General features: G+C 43.6%; 1 protein-coding gene and 2 pseudogenes across 1 annotated transcript; 2 read left to right on the top strand and 1 right to left on the bottom strand.

The window, feature by feature from the left end:
• Positions 1-215: 215 nt before the first annotated feature.
• Positions 216-1,908, top strand: LOC136521521 (NAC domain-containing protein 76-like). Its single transcript, XM_066515269.1, has 4 exons — positions 216-331; positions 453-649; positions 806-1,077; positions 1,171-1,908. Exons 2-4 carry the CDS (start codon positions 481-483, stop codon positions 1,780-1,782), a joined length of 1,053 nt encoding a protein of 350 aa, XP_066371366.1. The 5' UTR covers positions 216-331; positions 453-480; the 3' UTR covers positions 1,783-1,908.
• A 2,105-nt stretch (positions 1,909-4,013) lies between these two features.
• LOC136521522 (uncharacterized) lies at positions 4,014-12,776 on the bottom strand (annotated as a pseudogene).
• Positions 7,139-11,627, top strand: LOC136521523 (protein SOMBRERO-like; annotated as a pseudogene).
• Positions 12,777-13,619: the final 843 nt, after the last annotated feature.

The raw sequence follows: 13,619 nt of genomic DNA, 5'->3' as shown, positions 1-13,619 counted from the left end.
ATATAGCCATATACACGAATGGACACCCCTTAGGCCCTTACTGTGAGTGAGCCTATCAGTATATAGTCAATGCTCCCATCAATCAATCCAAAACTAGTATACAGCTCAAACCCATCTGCCACAGGCTATATACATTTTATACACCTAGGGTTTGTCTTTGGTGAGCATCTTGGACTTGATATCCCCTACCTCACACCCCGACTCCATATAAGGCAGCCATACATCCTTTTCCCTTGTACCATCACCTTCCTCTTGTTTTTCTTGTCTGTCTCCATACTCGTCAGTTGCTTTTGAGGAGCTGAGCTACAGTCAGGCAAAGGATATTTCCGAGGTTTGGTCTTTTCCTTTTGGTCTGTTAGCTTTATACAGGAGCAGTAAAGTATATAAGGATGTTGCAATTTGAAGCATCTAATTTTGTTTCCCATTTGCTCCATGCATGGCGTTCTTCTTAGATCTTAGCTAGGTTTTGCAAGGAAGAATATGCATCCAGGAGGTGGACCACTGTCGGTGCCACCAGGCTTCCGCTTCCATCCGACCGACGAGGAGCTCCTCTACTACTACCTGAGGAAGAAGGTTGCTTATGAGCCCATAGATCTTGATGTCATAAGGGAGATTGATCTCAATAAGCTTGAGCCCTGGGATCTCAAAGGTAAATAAATACATGTATATATAGATGCCAATTTAATTTGTGTGCAAACTGCAAACATATTTACCTGTAGCAAGCTAGATCTGATATGGCTAGACCTAAATTTTGCAAATATATAGCCAACCCACACAAATCTTATACATTTGTGGAACATGGCAGAAAGGTGCAGAATAGGCACTGGGCCTCAGAACGAGTGGTACTTCTTCAGCCACAAGGACAAGAAGTACCCAACGGGGACGAGGACGAACCGCGCCACGACGGCGGGGTTCTGGAAGGCGACTGGGCGAGACAAGGCCATCTTCCTTGGCAACTCCAGGAGGATCGGCTTGAGGAAGACGCTGGTGTTCTACATCGGCAGGGCGCCACACGGCAAGAAGACTGACTGGATCATGCACGAGTACCGCCTTGATGAAGAGAACGTTGAGATTCAGGTAATAAGGGGCCTTGTTTTGTACTGTTCTTTAATTTGTTTCTAGTAGCTAGCAAATTGTAAAGTGACTCAAATACTGATATATGATCTGCAGGAAGATGGATGGGTGGTGTGTAGGGTTTTCAAGAAGAAGAGCTACCACCAGAGAGGCCTGAATCCTGCCGAAATGGCCGCACTGGACGACGATGAGCTCCAGCCTTTCCCAGTTCCTATCCCCGGCAGCTCCCTGCCAACAGAGCACAAGAACAACCCTCACCTCATGCAATATGACTTCCCTTCCTTCGACCCTTCCATGCAGCTCCCACATCTGATGAGCGCCGACCAGCCCGTGCCAACCCTCCTCCCCAGCCATCCCGGCGTCGCCATGGCCATGAGCTCTCTCGACGTTGAGTGCTCGCATAACCTGACGAAGCTCACATCCAACGGCAGCGACGGGATGCTCCACGCCCACGGTGGTGCTGGAGGTGGTGTCGACCGCTTCGCTGGCACGACAGATTGGTCGATCCTAGACAAGCTCCTCGCCTCGCACCAGAACCTCGACCAGCTCTTCCACGGCAAGGTCACCGCGGTATCTGCCTCCCCAATGGCGGCATACCATCACCAGCTCATGGAACTCGGTAGCTCGTCGTCATCGTCGTCTTTGCAGAGGCTTCCACTACAGTACCTCGGCGGCGAGACGGCCGATCTCCTCAGTTTCCCCAAGTAGTTGGATGGACCTCAAGTTTAGCTACCTTGTTGAGAGCAGTGATCAGATCAGGTTTTTGGTTGACTACTAGACTGCTTAATTCGGTCTACTTCGTATGGAGTTTAATTTAGTGCTTCTAAATGTATATATATGGTGTTCTACTGTTTGCATTGGGGGCATGCATGCATGGAATGCCATCTACTGTGGTTGCTTGGTTGGTCAAGAGGATCTTTTTTATGTTTCCATTTTGGCTTAGGGTTGCTCGTTAGGTGCTTTTGGAGAAAAAATGTGAAGAGATGGCCCGGTCAATCAAGAACTTCTATTTGTTTTCGTGAAAATATTACTTTTGTTTCAAACTCTAATTCCCATATATTGATTGGTCTTTTTTTGTTGATGAACTAATAATATAGGATCGCAGCATATATATCTGTTCATGCCTTCATGATCACCAATTAAAGCACTACACATGGTCATTTTTTTTTCTAATTTTCTTCTCATGTGTGATTTGATGTCTATATATCTTCCATCATTCATTTGGGTCTACCATCAAACGGTTTAATATTAGAATTACTTTACAAATTGAGAAACAATAACATAGGAGCTTCTGGTGCTTATTTTGCCATATTAGTTCTACCTTATGTCAGTCTTGAATAGTCTAGGATGAGCTATTGAGCAACAAAAAACCAAGGCCAGCAACTATTGAGTTTTGATCTCATGGTGCTTTGAGGTAGGCAGCTTGTAAAAAGAGCGCAACCCGTTCCACTCAATTATTTATTAGGTATTCTTTGCCGACGGTTTTGTTTTTACCGACTGTATTCTATTGGACACTCGGCAAAGCAACCATAAAATCTGGCCATTGCGCGCTTGTTTGCCGAGTGTTTTGGGCGTGACACTCGGCAAAGTGTCTAAACTTTCCCGAGTGTTGTGGCCTTGACACTCGGCAAAGTTCAGAAACTTTGTCGAGTGTTTTAGGCTTGACACTAGGCAAAGTTTATAAACGTTACCGAGTGTTTAGGTCTTGACAAACTTTGCCGAGTGTTTTTCCGTCGTGCACTCGGCAAAAGAGCTGTCACCGTGCCATCCCCGTTAACCTTTTTTTGCCGAGAGTTTATTTTTGCCGAGTGTTTATTGACACTCGGCAAATGATTTGCCGAGTGCGCGATAAAAAACACTCGGCAAACAGCTGTTTGCCGACACTGTAGATGTCGTGTGTGCTATGCCGAGTGTTACACTCGGCAAAGCCTTTGCCGAGTGTTTTTTGGCATTTGCTACTGTATCCCGTAGTGATTCCAAGAAAGCTCAAATTCAATTTATATTCATGTAAACACTGCATAAACCCAAATTCAACACTTTGATATATATTCTTCCAACCTGAAATATATGGAATTTTCGGTTGTCCTAAGTCAGCCCGTACTATATTTGACTATGTTTAGAAAAGAGAATTAACATCTACCATATCAAAGAGATAATTAATTAAAATAGTTTCAGGATGTATCTAATAAGTTCATTTAATATTGTCAATATTATTCCTCTTTTCTCTAAATTTGGTAAAATTTTGATAACTGACGACAACTAAAATGTCTTATACTCCCTCGTTCCAATTTATAAGACATTTTTTGTTTTTCTAGATATATTACTTTTATTATGTATCTAAATATAACGTATATCTAAGTGCTTATCAAAAATTACGTATCTAGAAAAATCAAAGCATCTTGTAATTTAGAATGGTGGGAGCATAGTAGAAGACCACACATAGACACATAGTGATCAACCACTCCACCTGTAGGCTGTGTATATGGGAGAACACAAAAGGTTTCCTCTTGAGTATTATTCAAGAACATGAAATTTCCTTTATACGACTGAAATAAACAGTTCCATCTTCCTCCTTGGGAGGCTTTCATCCAGGCCCTTTGTTTACTGGCACCAATGAACTATTTATTCCACGGAAAGAAGGCAACGCCGGAAGCGTTACGGTTCTTCCTGCATGCCATCACATCGCAATCCCGAGCTTGCAGCAGCAGTGCAAAGCCATGGCTAGTTAATTTGCTTCAGGCACGCGAATCAAAGTTCGTGCGTGCGCGGAGAAGATAAAACTAGTCCTATATGCCAACCTGTGTGTACCACCAGCCACCAGCCAGATTTTGTTTACAGTTTCTTGGACAGGAAATGCGTGAAATAAGCAGGACTAGGCGAGACTAGCTGTTCCTTGCTGCAATGTTCGATGTAAACATCAGTGTCACAAAACAAGGGGCACAGAGGTCATCATCTCATGACAGATCATTCAGTCCTATTGAAAAACAAAAAAGAACTCCCATATTCGGTTACAGAATAATGTGAAACGAGCTCAGGCATCTCTGATTGAATGGTGGGAATAATCAATCGCTTGTGTTATTTTTGTGTAAAAGTGTAAACGTGTAACTAATTAAGAACGTACTATATAAAAAAATTTGTGTTACAGTGTCGCGTATACCGCTAAGCTTACAGCAAAACCTAACAAGGCGCCGACTGTGACCTGAAGCTCTGTGTGGCCAACAGATTCACTCAACCGGTAATCCTCCTCTATGTAAGCCTGCTTCAGCTCTGTCAACTCGGTTACCTCAGGTTCTGAACTATGGAGCCTCTTCACCCTTGGTGATTCGGTACTAGAACTGCACTTCGAGGGGCTTGCATTTGAAATTGCCTCCTCGGTAACCGAGACAAACTCAGAAGCCATGTCCACTTCAGAGTACTCCAGAGGTACCTTCTCTTTGAGGATCCAAAACTTGTTCAAAACCTTTGCGTGGTTGCCCACTTCTCTTCTAACTCCCTATTGGAAAAACAAATGAATATTATGGGCATTGATCCTTGAAGAAAGACATGCCAAGTACCCAAGTTTATAACCCAAAATACAGTATCACATATTCTGATTTATCTTGTTAGCTTTCCTTTCATAATACACAACTGAACAGCTACTAGCAATATTTGGCTATTCTTTCCACACAAACAAAAAATTGGATTTCCCCTCATCATGAAAGAGATGAAATCACTGATCAGGATACAGACAAAACTTTAGTACCCACCTAGTGATCTCATAAACTAATGTATCCAGGGTTCACTCACAAGTCACACAGATTAATAAAAATATATGGGAAAACGGTGTTTTTGCCCCTGTCCAGAAGTTCAATTGTGATTTTACCCCTGTTTTTTCAACTTTGTGATTTTGCCCCTGTTATTTTGAAACGAATGAGCCGTTTGCCCCTGGTTTGGATGTCCGTTATTTAGAGGCTGATTAAACGATTTAAAAAAAACAAAACACATAAAATCAGATGCGAAATGACTGAAATGACCCTTCCTCTCCATTCTTATCCGCTCGTTCTCTTCATTGCTCTCTGCTCGCGACTGACGCGAAAGATCCGTGCGGACAGAAGACCGGCGATCGCGCCCCGGCGGCCGAGCACCGTCGCGGCCGCGCGCCCCTGCGCCCGCCGGCCATGGCGCTCCGGCAACCCCGCGCCCGCGCGACGGCGGCCCTTGGCGACCTCGCCCGCTGGTCATGGCGCTCCGGCAACCCCGCATCGGGGCGACGTGGGCGCAGGGGCGGGCGGCGGGTCTCTTCTCGGCGTGGCTTGGGGCACCCGCCTCTGGTTCTTCTCCCCCACCTCTGGTTCTTCTGGGCACAGGAGTGTACGTCCGCAACGGCGCCAATCCCTGCTTCGAGCCAGCGGCAGGGCACCACCTGTTCGATGGCGACGGCATGGTGCACGCGGTCCGCATCCGGAACGACACCGCAGAATCCTACGCCTGCCGGTTCACCAAGATGGCGCGGCTCCGGCAGGAGCGCGCCCTGGGAAGGGCCGTCTTCCCCAAGGCCATCGGCGAGCTGCACGGCCACTCCGGCATCGCGCGTCTGGCGCTCATCTACGCGCCCTCGCCGCTATCCGCTCTGACTCCTGAACGTAACACAAGCCAGAGGGTTTCACGCGAGCTCCGATGGCAGCGACCACGGCCGCCGAGGTGCGGTCTGCTCTGGCGGTGCTCGCCCGCAGGACGAAGTCCGGCGACGCGGCGCTGGACGTGGCCGCTGCTGCTGCCAGAGCGGCGACGTTGCGGAGGCATGCAGAGTGTTCGACGTAATGCCGCGCTTGGGCGTGGCCCCTAACGAGGTCACGTACACAGCGTTGATCCACGGCTACTTCGTTTGCGGGCACAGAGAGATGGGTTTCGCCTTGTTTGAGGAGATGAGGAGAGGCGGAGTCGAGCCGAACCTCTACACCTACAACTGCTTGATTGGGGAATGGTGCAGGACAGGAGAGTTCAAGAGCGCCCGACTGCTATTCGATGAATGCCTGTGAAAGGTGTCGTGCGTAATGTTGTCAGCTACAACATCCTGATTGCAGGCCTATGCAGGCACGGCAAGCTGAAAGATGCCGCCCAGCTGTTTGAAGCGATGAGAAGGGAGGGTATCCGTCCAAGCATGGTGACGTTCAATCTTCTAATTGATGGCTATGGCAAGGCTGGGAAGATGTCTAATGCCTTACATTTCTTCAATCAGATGAAGGCGGTAGAGCTGCAACCTAGTGTGGTGACGGGAGTTTGCAAACAAGTGAATCCATCTGCAGAGTACTATTTGATGCTAAGGCAAGATTGCATAGTTCTACTGATGACCCTTTCACTTACAGTAGCCAGGCACATTGTTTCTGCTATCTGCCAGAGAATAGGTTACTATAGTTATCTTGTGGAAGTGGCAAAGTGGTAGGCAAAGAAAGACTGATAGAGAGGGAAAAGATCTACTGAATCCTGTCCTGTACCAACATTTTGGTGTTTAATTGAACTTACCCTCACAATGAGCGTGGTTGCTTGGTCCCTATTTGCACAGCAGTGAAAGATGAAAATCTATGTGCTGAGACATTTTCCTGCCAAGTGTATCCATCTGCAAACAAGCGAATGGATGCAAAGGCGAGAGTGGTCTGCAAACAAGTGAATTCATCTGCAGAGAGTATTATTGGATGAGGCAAGACTGGGTGATTCTGCCAATGAACCTTTTACTTAAAGTAGTCTGGCACATTGCTTTTGTTATCTGATAAGTCATATGTTGCTATATCTGTCATGGGTTCATGACAGTAGCAAGATGATATGCAAAGCACTGCTACATAGGGAAGGTCTGCTGCAATATATCTTGTAGAAACATTTCGGTGGATTACTGTAGTTTTCCTTTGCAACAGGTATATCAAATCAAATTATAGAGCAAGTCAGTCGAAAAGTAAAGATCAGCCGGGAATGACTGACCTGAAGTCCTGAACTCAATGGAGTGAGTGAAAAATGTGGTGTCAGTTAAAAAGACACGAGTCAAGTCAGTCAAGTGTTTCCTTCCTGGCAAGAAATGTCTGATGACCTCCAGTAAAAAAAGCAAAGCAAAGAAAAGAACCACTAGTAAGTAATTCACGAATCAGGGTAAAATCACAATTATGCATAACAAATAGGGGCAAAATCGCATGGGTATTCATGTCCTTTTGTACAAAGTTTAACACCGTTAGGGGTGGATGACGGAGCAGGGGCAAACTGGTGCTTCGTGAATGGCACAGTAGGGGTAAATTCACAAAGTCAAAAAAATAGGGGCAAAATCACAATTTCGATATAAAACAAGAGTACAAACGCAAGAGCCCCAAAATATATTTACCAAGTATAAGGCAAAGGTACTAACAAGCACTGGTCTTAGATGTCAACATACAGACAAAGAATGCAACAAGTGAACAAGGAAAAGACCAAACCCCAGACATGTATCCCTGAAATTCATACTTCTCGTAAAGGCACGACATTGTGTTCAACAGTGCAGACTACAGTACAAACTGACTCACTTTTTGGTAAGAATACATTATTTGCTAATGCTCAGGGCATTAATGTATTCACTAATGCTCAGGTCATTATGCTTCTTCCTGCACATGTGCATCATCTATTACTCTATTCCACTCCAACAGAGTTTTATACTCCCACTCACAAATAAGAATTAACTTTGATTTTACTATTCAAACTTTGAATATTTTTTCACAAGTGTATGTACAAATACTACAAGCTATGTTTCTATTATACATCTGATGGTAATCCATTTTTTCCATTTTCTTATTTACCTAAACATTTTAAGATTTGTTGTCAGACACAGCTCAAATAGCAAATGTCAAAATTGAGAGTTATCCGTAAACTTAAGGCATGTAAAATCCAGCTAATCTTTTTTCCTAAGTATTGAGATTGCACAGATCCTACAATACCAGAGGGTAGAGGGCAGAAGCTAAGCAAAAAAAAAAAAAAATCCTGCACTGAAATCATTATCCTCTAAAAATTTCTTGTAATTTCTTGTTCAAGATGTTTTTAGTTCTTTATATATGACATGCGCATGAAGTTTTTTTTGTTGCATAGATAGTTACTGTATGATTTTCATGATTATTATATATATGTGTGTACATATTGCTAGTAAATTCAAAAGGCATCTTCTGTTTATATTACGTAGCAAATAATCATATGACTAGTAATGCATTCTTCGTTTTGACTTTAAGCATTACATATATTTGTTTTTTTTTTCTCGAACACGCAGGAGAGCTGCGTATCATTGTATTAAATGAAGGAGAAAAGAGCCATACATAGACCCGAACACACACACACACTAGCTATCGAGCCAAGACTGAATCACCTTTTACAGATTGGTTACATATATTTGTTATTTACTACCATAGGTTGAAAACGATAGATTACTTCCTGATGTTCTTTTGAAGGTCTGGTAGGCATCTATTCCTATAGTTAAGTTTCAAGATCAGTTGCCACGCAAAGTTAGTAATTTTAGATTCGCCTATAGCTAGGTTATTGGAGCCAAAGGTCCCTAATTGTGACTAGTATAGTAATGTATCAGCAGTACCGGTACGTCAAACAGTAAAAGATTGTTTAGTCTGAAGGATCATGAAATAATGTATAGATTTGCAGGGAACAGAAGAGCAATAGAGACGTTGGGATTTGGAAAGATGGAATAGGAGGTTTAATTCCCTTGTTCCCCTTGCCTCCCTCATGCAAGCCTATATTACATGTTAACTAAGTCACTGCAAATTTTCAGATGCACCCTTGCTATATCCTATAATACATATCACCAAGCCACCAAGGAACTAGGCCAAAGGGGGCAACACCAGCTCCATGCAGATGAAATGATAAACTTGCCATGTTTCGCAAGAGCAAATTTGCAAAATCACACAAGAATGGCAATGCTGTAGATAGAGACACCTGATTGCTTGTTCTGAGGCCAGTTTTGGGGCAGGTCCCCTTTCAAGGACAGCAGACCCTTTTTTTCATTTTGTCCTTCCGGATCCAGCCAAGAGCCCAAGACACACATACATGCATATAGCCATATACATGCATGGTCACATGGACACCCCTTGCTGTGAGAGTGAGCCTATCAGTATATATAGTCAATGCTTCCATCAATCAATCCAAAACTAGTATACAGCTCAAACCCATCTACCACAGGCTATACAGGATTTGTCTTTGGTGAGCATCTTGGACTTGATATCCCTACCTCGCTCCATAAGGCAGCCATCTTTGGTGAGAATCTATTTGATTTTTTTTGCTCCCAATTGATCTACTTCTGTCATATAAGACGAGAACCAAAAATATATTTTTTTGCAAGACCAATATTGATGAGACACAACCCTCTCGCATGTCAATTTTTTTTTCTTTCAACGACGAAAAAATTTCTTACCTTCTCTCTCTGCCTTTCATTCGCTTCCAAGTTCAACCAATGGAATAATGTCACTCAAATCATGTAAATATATGTGCGTTGTACTGTTCTTTGTTTCTATTTAGTGAGTTGTAAAGTGACTCAAACACTGATATGATCTGCAGGAAAATGGATGGGTGTTGTGTAAGGTTTTCAAGATTCAAGAAGAGCTATCTTCAGAGAGGCCTCAATCCGGCTGAGATTGCGGCACTGGATGATGATGAGCTCCAGTCTTTCCCATTCCAGTCCATGGCTCCCGGCCAACAGACCACAAGAACAACCCACACCTCATGCAAAATAACTTCCCTTCCTTCAACCCTACCATGCAGCTCCCACAGCTGATGAGCAGCGACCAGCATGTGCCAACCCTCCTACCCACCCAGCCTGGCATTGCCATGGCCATGAGCACACTCGAAGTTGAGTGCTCGAAGAACCTGATGAAGCTGAAATCGAACAGCAGTGACGGGATGCTCCATGGTGGTGGTGCTGGAGGTGGTGTTGACCGCTTTGCTGGCACGACTGATTGGTCGATCCTAGACAAGCTCCTCGCCTCCCACCAGAACCTCGACCAGCTCTTCCACGGCAAGATCACCGCAGCATCTGTCTCCTCAATGGTGACATACAACAGCAGCTCATGGAACTCAATGGATAGTCATCCTTGCAGAGGCTTCCACTGCAGTACCTCAGTGGCGAGCCAGCTGACCTCCTCAGGTTCCCGAAGTAGTTGGATCGACCTCAAGTTTAGCTGCCTTGTTGAGCAGTGAACAGATAAGGTTTTTGGTTGGCTAGTTAGACTGCTTAATTCGGTATACTTCGTATGGAGTTTACTCTTCTAAATGTATATATGGTGCAACTGTTTAGCCACGCAGGCATGGAATGCCATATAAACTGTGGTTGGTTTGTCAAGAGGATATTTTGATGTTTCCATTTTGGTTTAGGGTTGCTCGTTAGGTGCTTTTGGAGAATAAAGGTGAAGAGATGGCCCGGTGAATCAAGAACTTCTATTTGCTTTTTTTTAATATACTATTTTTGTTTGAAACTTCCCCACTAATTGGTATTTTGGTTGTTGAACTAATAATAGGATCGGAGCATATATATCTGTTCATGGTCACCAATTAAAGAGCTACACATCCCATGTTTTTTTCTTATTTTCTCATGTGTGATTTGATGTCTATAATATATATCCTCCATCATTTGGATCTACCATTAAACAGTTTAGAATAGCCTTACAAATTGAAATAAAACAACATAGGAACTTCTGGTGCTACTTTGCCATATTAGTTCTAACTTACATCAGTTCTTCTTCAATAGTCTAGAATGAGATTCCTTATTGGATATTGGTAACTATTAGAGTACAAACTACATTCTAATATCAAATGCAAAAAAAAACAAGCAGATGAAAGATGGGGCATTAGGATATTAGCTATGCATCTGCTAGATAAACTTTTTTTCTCAAACACACAAGAAAATTGTGAATGCAAGATAATCTGAGGTTAGTTTTTATTACCAATTTCGCTACAGTTTTATTTTTGCCACATCATTCTGTTTTGCAAGCTACACAGACAACCATGTAAAACAATCCATTAACAATATAATGAATTTTGATATGAAACTAGTTGTAGAGTGCAGAGTCAAGCTTAGTCCATCAATACTAAGATATTGATTAATAAGGTATGGATCTCCCACCCCTTACTCAAAGCTCAAGATATATAAAACATGCCCCTGGCTTCCATTAAGGAAAGACATCAACCAATCCGTTTACTGAACATTTGCAGATTCATTACATAAGGTGGTCCTTTTATGACATAAGAAACTTTGTGCCTAGACCAACAAAGCCACTACATTATTTTCTTCCTTGCTTAAGTAGGAGTATCAACCAAATCTATATATCAATCCAAAAAGGAAGAAAACTACATTAATTACAAGAAGGCCTTACTGCGACCAAGATTGAGGTAAGAAACAAGCAGAAGTGGTGGCAGCAAAGAAGGCAGATGAGATGAGCAAATACGGCAACTAACTTGCAATCAATATTTGTTTCTCGAAAAGTAAATTCTAACTAGTCTGATCCAGTGGATTGAAAAGATTGGAGTATTCAGTATTGGATTGAAATGAGCTCTGGAACAAATAAACAAACAGTGTACCTGAGCATCATACATTACAATGGCTGCAAATACCACTGACATTCCGAATATGGAGTCTGCAAACCCCCTGCACACTAAATCAATAGTCAAGAAAAACAAAAGCATTGAGCTTAGGGTGAAAACACGCAGAAACAACAAAGTTCTGCAGCACAAATGTTCAAGAACTAACCTTTCTAGCCCAAGCGAAGTAGCAACTGCAACAACACTCTACAAGATAGGAAAGTTTTGTTAGAACTCGGAACTGTTAGAAGGGTCAGCGCCAAAGGGAGTTGAAAGCTTTACATGAAAAGGTAAGGCCAAAACAAAATTACTTTACACTACAATAAAAAAAAAACAGCAGTTTCAGATAGGACCTTGCAGCACTTCTTGTTTGACAAACCACCACATTTGTTTCAATTCAATTTTATAGCCATTTGGGGTACGTTGTATTTCAGAACTCCTCAATGGTCAAATTCATTCTAGATACATAGCCATCCTCAATCATTCATTGTGCAAACTAATGATAACAGTTCACCACACAAGACAAACATTTTCCCTGTGACTAGGTTATCCACATCACAACTTAGCACAACAGCCCAAACATGTGGAAGAGGTATCCCCAATGTTGGCGAGTAACGCAGAAACTGAAAAAGAAATGGTTTTGGTAAGGGACTGGGTTGGGCTATCAGATGTTTTCACCGCGGAGTGGGTAGAGGGCATCCCTTCGGAGCGGAAGACGGTCCTCAGGTCAAGGCCGGCGCCGGCGCCCCCATTCTTGCCCGACGTGAAAGGCTTGGACAGCTGCCCGATAGCGCTCGCCACCGTCGCCGCAATCAAAACCTTCAGAGAAAACCAGACAAACATTCAAAAAAGAAATAGAAAAGGAAAAGGAAAAGAAGTACCCTATTGGCCGGGTACCAACCAGCAGGAGAGCAACTAACCTTGTTGCGCGCGACCTCGGCGATCTCCCCGGGGCCGAGGTGGAGGGAGGCCGCCGGCGCGACGGCCCTGCGGCGCGGTCTGCATCCCGTAATAGGAGAGGCGCTCGTTCTCGTGGTGGAGGCGGACGGCTAGGGCGTCGAGGGAGGAGGGCGGCGAGTCACCCAGGACGAGGACGGGATGTGAGGGGAAGAGAAGGCTTGGACCATGGCCGTCGGGACGGCGTGGCGGGCTGGCCTGTCTGACCCAGTTGCCTGCCTGCTCTGCTCCGGAATGGCTCTCCATTTCCTTGTCTTGTTTGCTGCTGTTTGTCCTCCTTAAAAAAAACAATTCTAACTTTAGGTCGTGTCTAAGTTCAGAGCTGAATTACATTTTTTTTTTCGGAATCAGACTCCAGCAAGCTGGCACCAACTAAGGTATCTTCAACAACAACGCCCAAAATATAAGACTCATTCGTCCTTTAGATAGTGCTATAGGTAAAAAGTTTAATACATATTTGGCATCTTCTCCGACAACAAGACTCAAAAGAGAATTATTTCTACAAATGGGTTTCCAGGAGAGAGTAGGCCCATATTTGGGCCAAAATAGGTCTCCCATATAGTAGTTATTCTGTTAGAGACTGATTTTGAGTCACTTGCTACCCATTTGGGGTTTGGATGCCCATATAGGTTCTTTGTTGGTGATAGTCCAACGATGCATATCGGTAAACTATTACTGTGGTAAAAAAAATGCAACTAGTTCTAGGACCTCTTTGGATTGCAGCTTGTTTACACCAAAATTTAAAAAAAGAATTGCAGACACTTGAAAGCTCCCAAGATCATGTCATCAAAGAATCAATTGCATGAAGGTCGGTATTAGTTGATTCGAATGCATCACTGGAATCGGCTTTGTTCAGATAGCGCCAGCAGATAACGACAAAAGCTACGATTGGCGTCAGAAAAATCATGTTAGACTCTACAAAAAGGGAAAGATTAGGGTCTAAGTTATCTTAAATTAGAAATATTTTCTCTTAGGCCAAAAATTATGATGAGTCGTGCTTAAGTAGGATTCATGCATACGTTCCGAGT

The sequence above is a fragment of the Miscanthus floridulus genome, chromosome 18 (assembly GCF_019320115.1).
Source record: "Miscanthus floridulus cultivar M001 chromosome 18, ASM1932011v1, whole genome shotgun sequence".
Classification (NCBI taxonomy): Eukaryota; Viridiplantae; Streptophyta; class Magnoliopsida; order Poales; family Poaceae; genus Miscanthus; species Miscanthus floridulus.
Note: the sequence above shows the minus strand (reverse complement) of the source record. Positions and strands in the feature narration are given on the sequence as shown.